The following is a 16,218-nucleotide window of genomic DNA, read 5'->3' as shown; positions in this document are numbered from 1 at the left end:
AGGAAAGCGAAAAACTTCAGGACCTTTCAGATATGCATATCAACAGTAGGAACCTGATTGCACTCCAGGGAGATACTCTCAGTTATCACAGAAACACACAGACTTTGTACTCTAGTGATTAGTGCAGGAAAAATACATATACAGATAACTGGATTAAATGGAAGCAACTAATTTTGGCCTAGTGAACTGAGCCTGTAATGTAATTCCTGTACATAGTCTGGGTTTCTATTAGAGGCCAGAGGTACACATTATTACACAGGCTTGCACTCTTCTGCTATAGGGCTCGGCTACACAATAGTGCATCAAGATGAAAGCAAATTTCATTTTTTAAAGGACTTGCAGTAATGATGCAAAATCTCCTAGTGTCCACAAGTGATAAAAGTAGAGTCTGATGCAATGAACATACAGCCACCAGACATACTGTACCAACTTTTTCCTGATCCCGTCAAATCTCATAAGATAGTTTGTACTAAGACTGAAAACTTTTTAGGCATGCTTAGTGATGATGATACTTATCATAGCCAGTTTGCACTGCAATACCTCTACCTTCTGTTCAGAGAGAAGGAACAGACTCATGGACATAACCATCTTCCATATTTTGCATGCTAAGCACTGAAAAATCATGACTTGGGCCAAAAAGTTATCTACTTGTGATAAAAATAACAAGGATTTTTTTTGCCTCTGTTTAAATGCACAGTTTAGGTTCTTTTCAGATGCCCTGTGAGCTTCCTCCTTAAGAGGTTGTGTGCAAATTTCTTCTCTGCAACTAGAGAATCAAAGGTTAATCCATTATAAAATCATAGGCGCCTTAGCAGATCCACAGCTCTGGATCCATTCCCTAGTCTCCAGCACGTGGAGAGGGTTAGAGCGAGGGAGCATGAGTCCCAGGTCCTGAGTTGACGCCAGCTCCCACTTGTAACTGTACTCGGCACAGCTCAGCCCTCTTCCTAAGCATGGCCAGAGCTGAATTTGTACTATGTTCCCTTATATTTCTAGTTCTGGCTTCGCAAGGTGTCTGTTCATGTGCCTACAGTAGAGAAGTGTTTTAGCCATGATGATGTTCACAATAGCCAGTATGGCAAAGTTGGCTAAAAAAAAAAAGTGGCAAATGCCCAAAATGTCCTAATTATTGCTTCTCTTGGTGATTTACAGCTCCAGTGACTTCAGAATCTTTTCAGTGTAGGTGAATAGCGCATGTCAGCTTGTCTAGATCTGCAATTACAGAGGTATTGCTTGGTGCAACCAGGACCAAACTGTGAGCAGACACTGAGTGCGTAGACCACGGCCAGAGCGACCTGGGGACCTGAGGCATCTCCGGCTTTAGCTGTCCAAGTCCTCAGCTGATTGCAAGTGTGGACTTCGAGTCTAACGGGGAAGCAAGATACAAGGTGTGGTTGTTTAAAATCAAGATCCATATACGCGCCTTCACAGGGTACCAAACCTTTCAGCTGAATATGCGGCCAGCAGTATTTTGTAGATTTGGCCTGAGCACCAGACTTTTTAAAAATGAAGTTGAGAGTTTCATGACAAACGGGAGTTGGAGCTGAGACTATAACAAAAATACCAAGTACTGAAGATTGGTGTTAAAATCCTAAGCACTGACAACGTCATTCTAAAATCCTCCCTTCACTAAGGTCAGCGAGAGTTTTACTGAGGACCTGACAGGCTAAGGACCTCCTGCTACATTTTTAGAGGCAATATAAAACTGTGTAAGTCTTGACCATATCTACTTATTTCAGACTGCCTACTAGAGCCCTGGAAACTTCTCAGTGAAACTGGCACCCCTGTTTAAATACAGGTTGCTTAACTGCTGAAGACCAAGCATACACACATGTCTTTAGACATTTATGTCCAGCCACTGAAACTGCCATTCTCCTTAAATGAAACGAGAAAAAAAAATTCATAATTTTCTAAAAAAATGCAGCAAATGTACTGCAAAGACAGACAAGAAATGGGATCTAATATATAGCTTCTAATAAGAACAGGGAAGTTAACCCAAGGATCTTGGCCATGTTCCAGTTCTAATAATTGCATTTTAGCTCTCTAAATTCCCTGTGTAATTTCATATAGGTAGAGGATTCTTCAATTCTTGTCCTAAGCTGTTGCGTAGATTTGCTGTTCATTAATGAACAATGCCATTTTCCAGTCAGGCAAAGCTTAAGTCATACATAAACTATCTGGATTTTATCAAAGTAACTATTAAGAAAATGCTATAACTCCATTTTTGTCACATGTAACTTCTCAGGTAGTTTCACTGGTGAAAAGAATTATGGTTCTCCAAAGCTGTACTTCTTCTCTTCAGGTGAAATATCTAGGATTTTAATATTACAATAAACAGTAGTACCTCTGATGAGAGAGTCTACATGTTACATTTTGAATAAAATAAGGTACATATTATTCAGAAGACCACAAAAAGAAATGTGTAGTATATGCATAGAATGTATATCGCTAATGTTCAACAACATGTGTATCTACCAAATCAAAACCAGAACAGTTTTTCCTCAGTTTTACTCTGCCATTTCAGCACATCTTTTCTGATACTTAGTCTTTACTGAGTGAATTATGGACTTCTCCAGGGAGCAGAAAATGTGTTTTTTAAGTAAACATGACACACTTCAATAAATCAAAACATACAGATGAGATTACTATTGGAAAAAAAAAATCTATTCTGTTTTTAACTTAAGTTCTATTGTTTAGGATAATAATAAAACCCTTTATCCCAAAAGACTGAAATTTTTATTCATTGTTGTCATACTGAACATTTCTTAAAAACTAAATTGTCGTATCAAACGTAAATAATATATTCCCATAAGCTAATCAGAAATAAGCAGAAATTGCCTACAGCATACTAAGTGATCCATACTTTAATGTGGTAATTAAAAGAAGCAGCACCTTTCCAGTTAAAATATTTCTGTATCACAGACTTTCAGTGGTCTACAACTTTACCTGTTCAATAGGAAACAAAGCAACCTGTAGTGCAAATGAACCACTCATCTTTGAATATTGACCTGTGATAGTAATTTCAGACCACTGCCTGGAATAGTGCTGGGTAAAACACCAGAGGGTTGTTTTTACCTAAAAAAACCACTTCTTGTTACTTATTACCTTATATTGTTTTAAATTACACCTTGGAATCTTACGGCTATGCAGAGATTTGTTTTTATGGAGATCAGCTCCCAAATACCTACTTTAAAGTAAAAGCCTTATTTTTCAGCTTTAATATACAGATTGCAAGCCTGATACTGCAAGGCAATATGCACCGTTCAGTAGTGCCTATTATCTTCAGTAGGCTCCTTGCGATTAATTGAGACTGCTCTGTAAGTGGGAGATGCAGCATATATTTCTACATGCATTAGTTACTTACTGTACTAGAAATGGTAACACTGACATTAAAAATAGTGTCGAGCAGCAGCCAGATCTTCAAACATGTCAACTGCAGTAGCCTTATTGCAGTTGCCTGAGGCATGATGGTTTATAGCACTATAGGTTTTAGCCTTACGTTGAGAGAAATAAAATGACCAAATATGAGCTACAGGAATACGAGTCACACACAGTAGCATTTGGAAAGTTTAGATAACTAAACAGAAATCAGTCAATGTTTAGATAACAAAAGTATGTGTGAATACTGAGAGATCTCTTGCTCCAAATTACTTTCACAGAAATCTAAGTCCACCACCACTTTCAGCTGGGCCATAAATTCTTAAATCGGGAGATCCGGTCTCAGCAAGTTTATGAAGGACACCTAAATCATAAACCTAACAATCTGGTAAAAGGCCAGCAACGCAGTTAGGCATAAGCTTAATTTTAACCTAGTGACTAACTCTACTGAATTAATAGCATAAGTCATGGGCTCAAACTTAAGCAAATGCTTAAAGCGTTTTACTGACTCAGTTGCAAATATTAGATCAGAGCTTCTCGGGGCTGCTTCTCAGACACTGCCAGATTTATAGCTAGTGTGGGACTAGAATAAGTGTTGATGTCAAGGAAACCCCCGCAATTCTGTAAAAGCCCAGGGGCACGCGAATTGCATGTCTCTGCAGGGGTTCCTGGATTTACATGTACTAACCTTGGAGCCTCCTCCTGAAATATAATAAATAATTTACAGATTCCACAGCCCTGTACAAATATTAATTACAGCAAGTCTTATCACACTTCCTTAGCAAAACTGAAAATAAATTGTCCAAAGCCAGGCAGCGAGTGGTGGAGCTGGTAACACACTTCTAATAGCCATTTGTTTGCTCCCTACTTTGATGCAAAATCCGATTCAGAGATCTAGGCACTCTGTTTGACAAATCAGACTTTAGGATAAGTTATTGCATTTTAGCTAATCAGTCCTAGGTAAGGAACTTTAGAATTATTTTTTATTCTTATTGGGCCTTTAGTTTCCAGGGATGGAAGAAGGTGATTAGAAACATACCCGGTATAAATTTATAGCTAAAGAATTCCCTACAGCGAAAGCATAAGTTAGAGACAGTGTGTGAGCACAAACTCCTTCCCCCTGGATCCAGAGACCACGCACATCTCATTTGAGGGGGGTGGGGAGGGTCTCTCGTCCTTCAAATATGCCCCTAGTACTCCGTCACCAAAACCGCAGGTCCATCCTCATCTCTGACTGCTCAGGATGCTGTTACTCCTGCGTCGTCGAGCGTGCCCACAGTCTTGTCAGCACACAAGTTGTAAGCTCCAACATTTTATAGCACGAAAAAGCAGTCTAAACATTAGAACCCAAAGCACTTATTTATGAACAATTCGCACCACAGTACTTGACCTCTTAACTAGATTGCAGCCTGTAATTTGAGGGTTACCCATAGCAGCCCCTATAAAACTGGTACAATAGATCTGTGAACATTGCCCTCTAATTCAGAGCAATAATCTTCCTACAATTGTGTTCATTGTTGTTCTTTAATTGTGGGGAAAAAGAAACGTATCAATTCATTTGAATTAATCTTGTATTTATCTCTCTTTTGCTATCTTGTATTAAGAAATTATTAATAAAGAATAATTGTATTAAGAGAATTATTCATAACATCTGTTTGGTAAAGGCAATAGTAAAACATTGGTGCAGAAAATAGGTACAGGATGTTTTAACAAAAATATCCATGAAAATTGGTAGGTAGAAAGCTTTTATAAACTCTGGTTTCTGCTCGGTTACTGTATTAGGAGTCTCCAATCATCCTCCGGTTAAGGCTAATTTATTGTTCGTATTAGCGCATATGCCTTAACAATGTAAAGAGCATTTCCCACAGATTGGTTAATAAGATGCAGCACAGAGAAAGGGCAATGAATCTGTTTGTTACAGTCTACTTAGTGAAGCTACCACTACTACAATACTCCAGTGCTGAAGTCAGTGAAAAGACACCAGCACAACACAATCCAAGGAAAACGCAAGCTGATACAGCACAAAAGATCCTTTGTTTAAGAGCAGCAGAAATTTCCAGCAACTATCTGTACAAAAATGCATGATACAAGAGAATGTAATTAAATAACAAAACAAACCCGAACTAAAAGACAATCATTATAAACCAGGACAAGGACACTTTGTTTTTAAGTGCACGCAATGAATTTTATAGATCTTTCTTCAGAAGGGGCAATAAAGTATTATGGAGGAGTGACACATTTGATGGATGGGTGGGTTCTGAAAAAACACATTATCAATTACTTTTTCATGTTTGGCTCTGGTCCAGTAATTTTTATTTGAACAGGCCACATGCTAGCATGGTTTTGATTGCAGGAAGTGACTGACTGTTTTTAAAGGGGGGTACTGTTCATTTACTGTCTTCAGTTTTGCTATATCCCTCCTTTTTCTGATAGGCACCATTTCCATTCTTAAAAGAAATAAAAACAGAACACAAAAGTCTCTTTAGTAAACTGCTCCCTGTTCTGTCTTCAGCCACTTCACATCAAGTTCAACCCCGCACACCTTGCAGATTGTTCAGAAAACAAGCAATTTGACTGTCCCTCAAGTTTATTTCCTAATCAGTTCAACCCTGTGGGCTGTATTCCTTCTCTCTTTTACACCAGTGTTCATCCAAAGCAGTGCCAATAAACCCGGTGGAGTCACTTGAGCCACAAGCAATTAGGGAGTAAATTCCCATTCACTGTTTCCTTCCGTAAACTTCGCAGAGGTTCGTGAGGTTGCCTCATCAAAAGGCTTAGTTATCAGGGACAAAATGTCACTGTTTACCTTTGAGACAGGTGTGGGTTAAAGGACTGGCTGATACCTGGAGTACCCGGAGTAAGGATCACTGCACACAGATGCGGTTACACAGATAGAAACAGCCCTTCAAATAATAGTAATTTCCTCTTTCCTTTCTTTAACTCCAGGTCATGAAGGTCCGTTTGCCAGCACCCAGTGAAGAGAATTGCACTGTTTGCACTCGGTTTTCACAGAGACCAGGCAGCGACCCCTATTATAAATCATACCTAGAACACAGAAAAGAGTCTTACCACTTCCAGAATCCATTTTGCCCCACTCCAGGAGACTGACAGCAGCTCTCCACCCTGTGGAAGATACTATGGACTCCTCATGGGGCTCCTCTCTGGTATTGAGGCCAGGAAAGAAAAATGTGTCAAGTACAGCAAAGGCAAGACTGCAACACGATGACGTAATTCATGCTGGGAAAGCATGAAATCTCAGCTCTCCAGACCCAGGTGAACAGGGATAACAGAAAGGTAACCTCACATGCTGCTTTGACATAATCTTACGACTTGGCAATATTTTTTGCATCATCCCAAAATATGCATATAATCCTTAAAAGCCTAATGTTGACCATTTTCTAAAGAAAGGCTTGCTGACTCCGTGGATATGTCCGTGTCCATATATAGGGTCACTGCACATTAAACACAGAAACAGAAGCAGAAGTTCAGTGCTTCTCAAAATCCATTTACTGTTTAGAAGTTTCAATGCTGAAATACACTAAGAGTTCAAAACTGTTTGGACTCATATAAGAGAGCAGGAAGTTTACATTGCAACTAATAAATTTACTTGAAGCACATCATCTTGACTATTTCCGCTTCGAATAATAACCAGAGAGGAATTATTCTTCCCATTCCTCCAGAAGGAAAAGTGTGTTTAGAGAACAACCCTGGCTGTTCATCAGATTAAAACACACTGCTGTTGAATGACGAGTTTTCCGTATTTTTAGAGGAATAAACTTATATACAGCAGCTATTTGTTAAAATTGGTCTCTGCTAAATACATTAATTTTTTGACATAGTAATTCCATAGTGACTAAAAGAGGTGTGTTCATCTTACTACTGAATGTTGCTCCTAAAGAAGGTGTAAGGAAAATAAAACTGTTTCACAATACACAGTATCTAAACTTCTGATTCTCTGTGCTTGCTGAGTCTGCAGCAGAACGACAGCATGCAAGCCAACTTCAATATATGACTGAAGATTAAAAGAGAAACGGTGTCTTTACCTTTTCAGAGAAACTAGGGAATTTGCAGTATATATGGAAAAAAGAGAAGTTCAAAATCTTATTTACACCCTGAAAGCAAATTAAAAGTCTTTTTTGAATTTTTGTGCTAGATAGTATTTTTGTGCTGCTCAGGTTACTCATTTTTGACAAAGTACAGAAACATTAATAGGGTCAATATAACGAACACTAAAGATGGATGACATTCCTTTTAAATTATTTTTCCTTCTTTTGACCTCTTACCTTTCAGTACTGCTTTCCTCATCCTACTTAACGCACCTTGAACTTGTAAAATTAAATTGGTCTATATATAGTTTTCTTGCGTGACAAAATACAAATCATTCGACAATGTTAATTTCCAAACAGTTATACTTTCCCTTTTATCAATAGTGTGTAACAAAAATCCCCCTTTCAATCTAATATTTACCTTTGAACAGCTAAAGTTTTGAAAAATGTGGAATAGTACTTATTGGACCTAAGAAATCTTGAGTCAAAGACGTAAGTCGAAGAATTGGATTTATTCAATAGTTAATATGTGCCGGAGGCTAAATAGTGAGTTTCATTAATGGTGTTGCGAGGGCTGGGAGAACTTTCTTTACCTTCAGTGGCATGGACTGCAGCTTGGGAAGCAAGAAGGCATGCCAAATCCATTCTCCTTATCTGCTAATATTGCTAGCAGACTCCCAACTTCACAGTGAGCACTGAAACCTGGTTAGAGAAGTTGAAAGGCTGGGTAAAATGGCAAGCCAGGTGTTTTCGTACAGTCATTACTCCTGAGAGGGAAATCCTTGTTCCTGTCTTGGGGGTGAACGCAAGGCAGGCTGTGTCATGTGAGCGGGTGACTTCTTCCTCTTTATAACTCTGGCTTTCAGCACTTAGACCAGCCCACACATTTTCTTGTGCAACCATCCGATTAATTTTTTGGAAGCTAAAGAAGATTTGGATCCAGTTCTGCAAATGAACTGCCGGACTTTCAGTTACTGAGATTACCGTGGTTCCTATGAATAAAGCGCACTAAGAAACGTTGTTGTATTCTCACCAGGGGTGTAACTCGGTACCTAGCTGCAATGCGACCATGAGGTGTAATTGTGTGAAAATGCTTTGTTTAGGCCCAGCTCTGCCAGTTCCAGCCGTATTGCACTCATTCCACATTTATTGCAAGCTAGAGGAATGTTGCCCCAAAATGTGGGATAGACAGCCTTGTGGCTACCTCCTTTTGGCAAATGCTGCTGGTGGGCCTCAAGGCTAGAGCCACTCCCTTGCAGAAAGCGAGGGGAGTGCTCATATCTCAAATCTGATAAAAGGTATAAACGCAACTTAATGATGGCGTAGGACTTTATGAGACTTCTCTGAGGGAGTTTTCTTCCCAAAGAATTTGTCACGTGTTTGCCGTGGAAAAAAATACTGCTTACTGCTAGTGCATAGATTTCTATGAGAAAGAGAGTATTGCCTAGGAAAAATTACTTCAATTTTGAGTGTATGCCTAAGCCATTCTGTACTGTGTAAGCTTGCAAATCCAGCTTCTGGTATATGATAGGCCCTGAACTGCTATCCTTCCTGCAGAAAAAAACTTCCATGGACTTTGTAACAGAGGTTTTCCTGCCACATGCCAAGTGAGTTTTTTTATAAGTGGAATTGTGATTTCATTGTAATGAATCAAGCAGAAATAAACACAGTAAGACCAAGAATCCAACATAACAACGCCTATAAAAGAACTAAATAAAACGAGACTTTGGCAACGTTAAAGAAGAATGTAAAAGCTTTATTGGAAAACAGTTTGGAATATGCAAAACTTCGTATTGCGAGAGTGCCACATATAAATTGACACATAAATCACTATATTATACATAGCATCATAAATTCTCTTAATGTGCTTACTAGCTACAACATATCCCTAAGGTCACTGATGACTAATTTAGAAAGTCGTAGGCAGGGAGTGTTTTAAAAACACACTGAGACAGGGTCACTTGATAGCACTTGTAAAACAGAACACAAACCGCGTGTCATGCTATTACATTCTTCTACTGGTAAAACCTGGCTTAACACCATAATGAAAAGTTGAGCAGAGAGAACTTGGTGCCAATTCAAGCGAAAACCTCACTGAGTTTATCTTTTTGAAAGGTAAGAACACTTGTTACACAGTGCACTTAAATATATGTACTGATGTAAGATTCACTCTGAGGCATTTTGGACTGATTGATTTATCAGTTTAACACCTTTATTTTTGTGAGTGTGTGTTTGTGTGAGTACACAGCTGACAAAGCATGGTGGCCTAGTAACTCTGTCCCAAAATAAACTGTAATAAGTCGCAGCACTAGGCACTACTCTCTTGGTCTTCAGCTACAGTCATTCCAGCCAGGAAATCAGTGGGGTTACTTACCAAATAGCCTCAGGACTGGACCCTTTATTAAAAGGTCCTCTGGCATTGACAAATCTCTGTATTAAGGTTATGACTCTACTATAAGAAAAATCAACAGAGTCTGAGAGTGGGCTAGAAAATCTGAGCTGGAAAACAGAGTTTCTTTTTAACGTATCCTGTAAAACAAACACATAAGCATACATTGTTCTGTTTATTTCAGACCTTTTACTTTGAATGTAAAAAAAAAAAAAAGCGGACTCGTTCTGTATTAATAGGACTGAAATAACCAGTTGCTTTTGATAACAGGAGAAAAAGAATGGATGTGATGTTTTGCAGCCCCTGGCTCCTCTGTGATATTTCATAACGGTTTTTCTACACCAGTCAAAACTCAGCACACTTACCGTGCATATAAAACTGCCTAAATATTTCTTGCAATCGATTCACTTAGGAGAAATCTTTAGCAAGATGTGTAAAACATTTAAAAGCTACCTTCTCCACTTGCTAGATAATAGTACAGGTTATATAACCCAACATAAAAGATTTTTCATAAAAGAAGGAAAAAACAAGTAACTTTAAATACAAAACAGCCTATATTTAAAGACCCATCAAGGCTGTGTCAGAAGTGACAAAAGACAGGAAAATAGAATGACATTGACATTCTGATCTTAATTCACATCATTTAAAAGTGGCAAGTTATAGTGCACTTTCTCTTAAAATTCTGAGTTTCAAGGATCTTGCCAGAATGCTGAAAAACTGTGCAAAAATACAGTGATTAGTTACACGAAGAGTCAAATATATAGATATATACATCCTGCTAAAGCTTAGCGAACCGAACTCTGCCCTACTTCTACCCACACAAATTCACTGAAGGCTAACTGGTGAGCAAGTGAATAGTGCCGAAGCTTCGACGAACATCGCCGGTAAACTGCCCTCCAAAAGTAGAGGGACTACTTCGACCAAAAAGTGGCATGCATTTGCCTTCTAAGCTGTTGAACACCTTTCCATTTGGAGCTCTGCACCTCACACCGAACTCATGAAGGGCAACAGGGAGCAAAGAATCCTGCTGTTATTTTCAGAATGAATTTTTTTCAGATGTAGTGTCTTATAACTGGACCAGTCCTTCTCCTGGTTGCAGATTTGACTGTAAGGCCTGCTGAGCTTGCCCATCACATTTGCAGAGATGCTTGCAGCTCCGCTGAGTGAGTTGCTCTGTTCTTGTCTTGCACAGCTTTCAAGCACTTGGGGTGACAGGCATTTAAGCACTTGCGGATTTGGCAGCCATACCTCTGAATGTCAGGACTTGATCCTGGCACGTGGTGAACGTCCCCTATTTCAGAGGAGCTGGAAGTGCACCGCTGCCTAGTGAAGGGTGCTCATGGCCAACTGTTCAAAAACATTTTTGGTGCCGGAATATTCAGACACACGAGAAGCAGTGTTTTTGTAATTAGGCAGGTGTTTAATCTCCCAGTCTATAAACGATATTCAGAGGCCTAAATCCCACTGGAACACTGATTATCAGCCTGGTAAGTATGAGAGTTCCGGTGGAAATAAAATACTCAAGTGGGCCGAAGGCTGAGTATTGCAGCGCCTAACGTGTGGATATTTGTGGTGGTATAAAAGCAGAAGGTGAGAAAGGGCACATTTTGGTCCTTTTCCCAGTGGGCCACTTGCCATTTTCGGCAAAAAAAATCGCTTCAAAGGACTCGGCACCAGCTGCCACCCACCGCTCCAGATGCTAGCGGTTACAGCACTCACCACGGAGGGAAGCAGACTTTGGTTACAAACTCTTACTTCAAGAAGAGGAAGCATTTCCACCCCGCGGCTCCTGCGCCTCCAGAAGACGGGACGCCACCGCCACGAAGCGCCGCTTCAGAGTGCAGAGCTCCCGGCCCTCGGGGGTCAGGTACGCAAGGCAAACACCCGGGCCGCCCGTCCCATCGAGGCCTCGGGGTGCCCAGCGGCTGCAGGCCGCAGCCAGAGCTCCGCGGGCAGCAAAGACAATTCACAGCCAAAAAAGACTATGGAAGCGTCTCGCTTAGCCGCCGCTGCTCGGTCCCGGGACGACAGGTTCGCAACCGAGGTATCAAACGTGACGCGGCTCCACCGCATCCCTCCCGCCTGCAGCTTTGAACCGGGGCTCCTCGGGAACGCGAGCGGCTCGACGGCAAACCTCGGCGCGACGGGGAGGAGAGGAGCAGCCCGCGGCGGAGCCGCTGTCCCGGGGCCTCGCACCGGGGGAAGCGGGGCTCCCGCGCGTCCCCGCACCTCCCCGCCCAGACGCACGCCCGGGCAGCCATTTGGCGGAGCGCCCGCTCCCGGGCCGCTGCCGCTGGCCCCCTCCCCTTCCCCAGGCGGCGGGAAACCCCGCCTCCGCCCCGTCGAAAGGCACCGCTCCTCGGCGGGGGACCGTTTAACGGGCGAGCATCTCAGCCTCGCTCGCTCACCCCCTCCCCCCCTCACCGCGACCGCCTCCGCGGGCACGGCGGCGCGGGAGCCCGCCCGCGGCCGGAGGATCCGCCAGGAGGGGAAGGGAGGGCTGCCCCGGCCCCCCGCCGCCCGGGGAGGCCAGGCGCCGGCCGCCCCGCCATACGTCCTCGGAGCTGCCTGTCCCTCACGGTGGGCAAGGCGGTGGCAGGACCGGCGCTGGTCCCCCGGCCGGGGGTAGCAGCCCGCCGCGCCTGCCCCTTTAAGGAGCCGCTGCCCCGCAATTAGCGCGCGGCCCCGGCGGGGCGGGTGGGGCGGGGCGGGAGGAGGGGGGCGGGCGCCCACCGCTCCCCGCGCCACCGCCCCGCGCGCAGGAAGGCGGTGGGAGCGGCGGCGGCGGCGACAGCCGACACCGGCCCACGTTACTTTGATTGACGGCTGAACAAATGTTTCCCCTGTTCGAACGCCGGCGCCGCGGAACGCCAGCGATCTCCAGGCCCCGCCTCGGGCGGCGGGCAAACGGGAGCGCAGAGGCAGGGGGAGCCGCCTGATTGGCTGCGGGCCCGCGTGGCGTCAGGCCCCCACGTGGGGGCTGAGCCCGGGGTCGACCCCCCCGCTCTCTCTCCCCCTCCCCTCGGGCCCGTGTGCCCATTTGTCAGCGGCGAAATGATAGGCATTAATACAGAATGGCGATTAATGTGCGGCCGCCGCCGATTGGTCGACGGCGACGCCCTTCATGGGCGGAGCGGTGAAGGGTAGGGGGGGAGATGGGCGGCACCGCGGTGCCCGCCGGGAGGAGAAGTCTGGGGCGCGTCTGCGCGCGGGCCGGGCGAGGAGCGGGGCCAGCGGGAGGACTGCGGCTCCCAGGGTGCCCCGCGGCGCGGGGCCTTCCGGCCATCCTGAATATGTATCAGAATGTTAATGACCCGCCGCCGCTAAATTTGGTCAAAGGAGTCACCGCGGCAGAGCGGGCGGCGGGAGCGGCGGCGGGACAGGCGCAGCCGGGCCGGGGAGGGCCGAACCGAGCGGAACCGAACCGAGCTGGGCCGGGCCGAACACGGGGCTCAGCTGCGCGCGGCGCCGCCGCCACTTCCCGGAGTTCCGAAAGGCGAGAGAGGGGAAAAAAGAGAGGAAAAAAAAAAACCCCAAACAAACCCGAGACGTAAATAAAGCAGCCCGGACCGTGTCTTCTTTTGCATCTTCCTTGCTCTCTTTTTTTTTTTTTTTTTTTTAATTTTTAATTAAAAAAAAAAACAAAAAGAAGGGAGAAGGAACGGCCGAGCAGCGCTGGCGGGGGAGATGCGGTCCGGCCGGTAGCAGCGAGGACCCCGCCGCCGCGCAAAAGGACACCGCTCCGGTCCTCCGTGGCCGCAGCCCCGGCCCGGCCCGCTCGGCGCCGGGGGCCAGACCCACCGCCGGCACCGGGAAAAGTTTGCAGAAGGGGAGAAAACTGCCGGCGGGGATCTCCGGCGGAGCGCGCTCCGGCGCCGGCGGAGGGGCTTTCCCCGCCCTCCTCCTCCTCCCTCCCTCCTCCTCCTCCTCCTCCTCCTCCTCCTCCTCCTCGCCTGCCGCCGCACGGGGCTCGCAGCCCGCCGGAGCCCGCGGAGCGGCGGCGCTCGCCAGAGCCGGTCGGCGCCGCCCGCTGACCGCCCCCGGGGGATGTGGCAGCGGCCCCCGAGCGCCGCCGTCGCCGTCGCCGCCGCGCCTTGCTGCTGCCGGCGGTGTCCCGCCAGCCCCGGGGCGGCGGGGCCGGGGCGCCCCTGCCCGCCTCCGGCGCCGCGCCCGCAGCCCTGATCCCCGCCGCTGCGGCCGCCGGCGCCCCGCGAAGCGGCGTGGATGATCCGCGACCTGAGCAAGATGTACCCGCAGACCCGGCACCCGGTGAGTGGCGGCGGCGGCCCCGCGGGCACCGCTCTCCGGCGCGGGCACCGCGGAGTTGTAGCCATTTTCTTATTGTTGTCCGCCGCGCCGCCGCCGCCGCCCGCCCCCCCGCCCCGGGCCGGCGGTTGGCTCCGGCCGAGTTGCCCCCGCCCGGTGCGCGCCGCTCCCGGCGCCCGCCTCGCGTCTGCGGCTACGGGGGGTCCGAGCGGCCGACGCCTCCTCCCCGCGCGGCGGCCGCGCAACGGCCGGCGGCCCCGGGGCATTGGCGGAGGGGGGGGCGGGCTGCGCCTCGGCGGGGCGCGGGTGCGGGGAGTGGCGGCCGGGCGGGGGGGAGCCGGCGGGCCGGCGGGCGAGCAGGGGGCGGTTAAAGGACCCGCTGTTGCTTGCTTGCAGGCTCCTCACCAGCCAGCGCAGCCCTTTAAATTCACCATTTCCGAGTCCTGCGATCGGATTAAGGAGGAGTTTCAGTTCTTGCAGGCTCAGTACCACAGGTAACGCGCCCGACTTTTCCCCGGGACCCGCGCGGGATCGCCGCTTCCCGCCGGGGGTTTGTGTGGGGGGGGCTTGGGGGGGGTGCGGCGCGGCGGGCCCGCCCCCGCCGGGTCTCCTCGCCCCGCAGCATCCCGCCCGCCGGGGCCCTCCCGGCCGAACGGTGCGAGCCGGTGTTCTGGTATTCCCCGCGCTCCCATTCGTGTTCCTAGGGTTTTGGTTTGCTTTGGTGTGTTTTTTTTTTTTTTATTTTTGTTTTGGGGGGGATCATGGAGGAGAAGTACGCATCTCTCGCTCTTCGGTTTTCTTCCGAATGCCGCTGAGGAGGCGCGCGCCGTCGCGGCTCCCCCGCCCCCCCCCCCCCCCCCCCCGGTTGCCGGCCGGTGGGCGCGGGGCGAGGCGGGCGGCTCCCGGCAGGGCGCCCCGAAACGAGAGAACAAAACAAACAGCAAACCAGCCCCCGAAACGGCAGCGGAAGTCCCCGCGTTTTGCCGCGGTGGTGCCCTGAAATTCCCGGCGGCGTTTTCCTTGCCGGTTCTGTCATCGCTGACAAAAAAAAGTAGGAAAAAAAAAGAACCAAAAGAAAGAAAATCCGGCAACTTTTCTCTCCTCGAAGTGGTGACACGCATTCGGTTCTTCCGGGGGTCAAGCGAAAGCGAGAGGTGTTCCCAAAACTCATTTAAATAAGAACTCCGAAACCCAAATTGCAGGTTTAGAAGTGGCTCCTCAGGCTTGCGACAAGTGCGAGCCCCTGCGTGCTCCTGCTGTCAGCCGGTGTTGGGGTTGGTGGTGGTGGGTTTTTTTTTGGTTAAGAGAAAAATACTCTGCTGCGTGCTGTCAGCACTTTGCTTCGGAGAGGTGGATGCTGCACAGCATCTCTCGAAAGAGGAGAAGTACAAACCCCACCCCGAACTCCCGAGCAAGAGCCGGAATGCACGTTTCTGTTTTGTGTGTTGGAGAAATGCTTGGAGAGGGGAAGTAACCCGTGCTTGAAAGGATGTCAGTTTTGCCTGACGAAGTACCCATGCTGTTTTCCTTTTTATGTCTCGGAACAGTTTAAAGCTAGAATGCGAAAAACTGGCCAGTGAGAAGACAGAGATGCAGCGACATTATGTCATGGTAAGCAGACAGCATAACAAATTCAAAATGTCTATTAGCTTGGTGCGCGGGGACCGAAATGTGTTCAGGTTGCTGGGGGCGAGCGGAGAGATGGTAGCAGCACTGCTGTCGTTGGGGTTGCATCGGTGCTTCCGTGAGAAATCCGTAGTTCCAGAGGTTTGTAACTTGTTTGCAGCAGTTAGCTCCTGCTCGAGACCGGCGTTTTAACGCTTTCAGCAGCTGGGGGTATTTCTTCCAGTGCTAGCAGGTTGCTTGTCAGCCCCCAGAGCCGCGTACGGCTTTCGTAGTGTACCTGGGGATGATGTTTTCGCTTTCGCTGACTTTCCACAATGATCACATCTCTGTACTAACGGTTTGGGATTTTTTTTTTTTTTTTTTTCCTGTCATGGGGGTAAGCCAGAATTGTACGTGTACACGTATAAGCCCGTTTCCTCGGAGAACTGTTGCGCCTGGGCAGCTGGTTCATTGCTGAACTCGGGATGCCAGGGATCGCGGCTGTGAGAGGGATTTCCTCAGTGGCTGCAGTCT

At 47.3% G+C, this 16,218-nt stretch overlaps 1 protein-coding gene across 3 annotated transcripts in view; it reads left to right on the top strand.

The window, feature by feature from the left end:
* Nucleotides 1-13,970: 13,970 nt before the first annotated feature.
* The window catches only part of LOC104331895 (TLE family member 4, transcriptional corepressor), a 97,550-nt gene continuing 95,302 nt past the window's right edge, over nucleotides 13,971-16,218 (top strand). For all 3 annotated transcript variants that reach the window (XM_075410520.1, XM_075410521.1, XM_075410519.1), the window contains exons 1-3: nucleotides 13,971-14,082; nucleotides 14,476-14,573; nucleotides 15,627-15,690. In XM_075410520.1, coding sequence (XP_075266635.1) covers nucleotides 14,038-14,082; nucleotides 14,476-14,573; nucleotides 15,627-15,690 — 207 coding nt within the window. In that variant the 5' untranslated portion in view covers nucleotides 13,971-14,037. The remainder of the gene's footprint in view (nucleotides 14,083-14,475; nucleotides 14,574-15,626; nucleotides 15,691-16,218) is intronic.

The sequence above is a fragment of the Opisthocomus hoazin genome, chromosome Z (assembly GCF_030867145.1).
Source record: "Opisthocomus hoazin isolate bOpiHoa1 chromosome Z, bOpiHoa1.hap1, whole genome shotgun sequence".
In the NCBI taxonomy this organism is placed as follows: domain Eukaryota; kingdom Metazoa; phylum Chordata; class Aves; order Opisthocomiformes; family Opisthocomidae; genus Opisthocomus; species Opisthocomus hoazin.
Note: the sequence above shows the minus strand (reverse complement) of the source record. Positions and strands in the feature narration are given on the sequence as shown.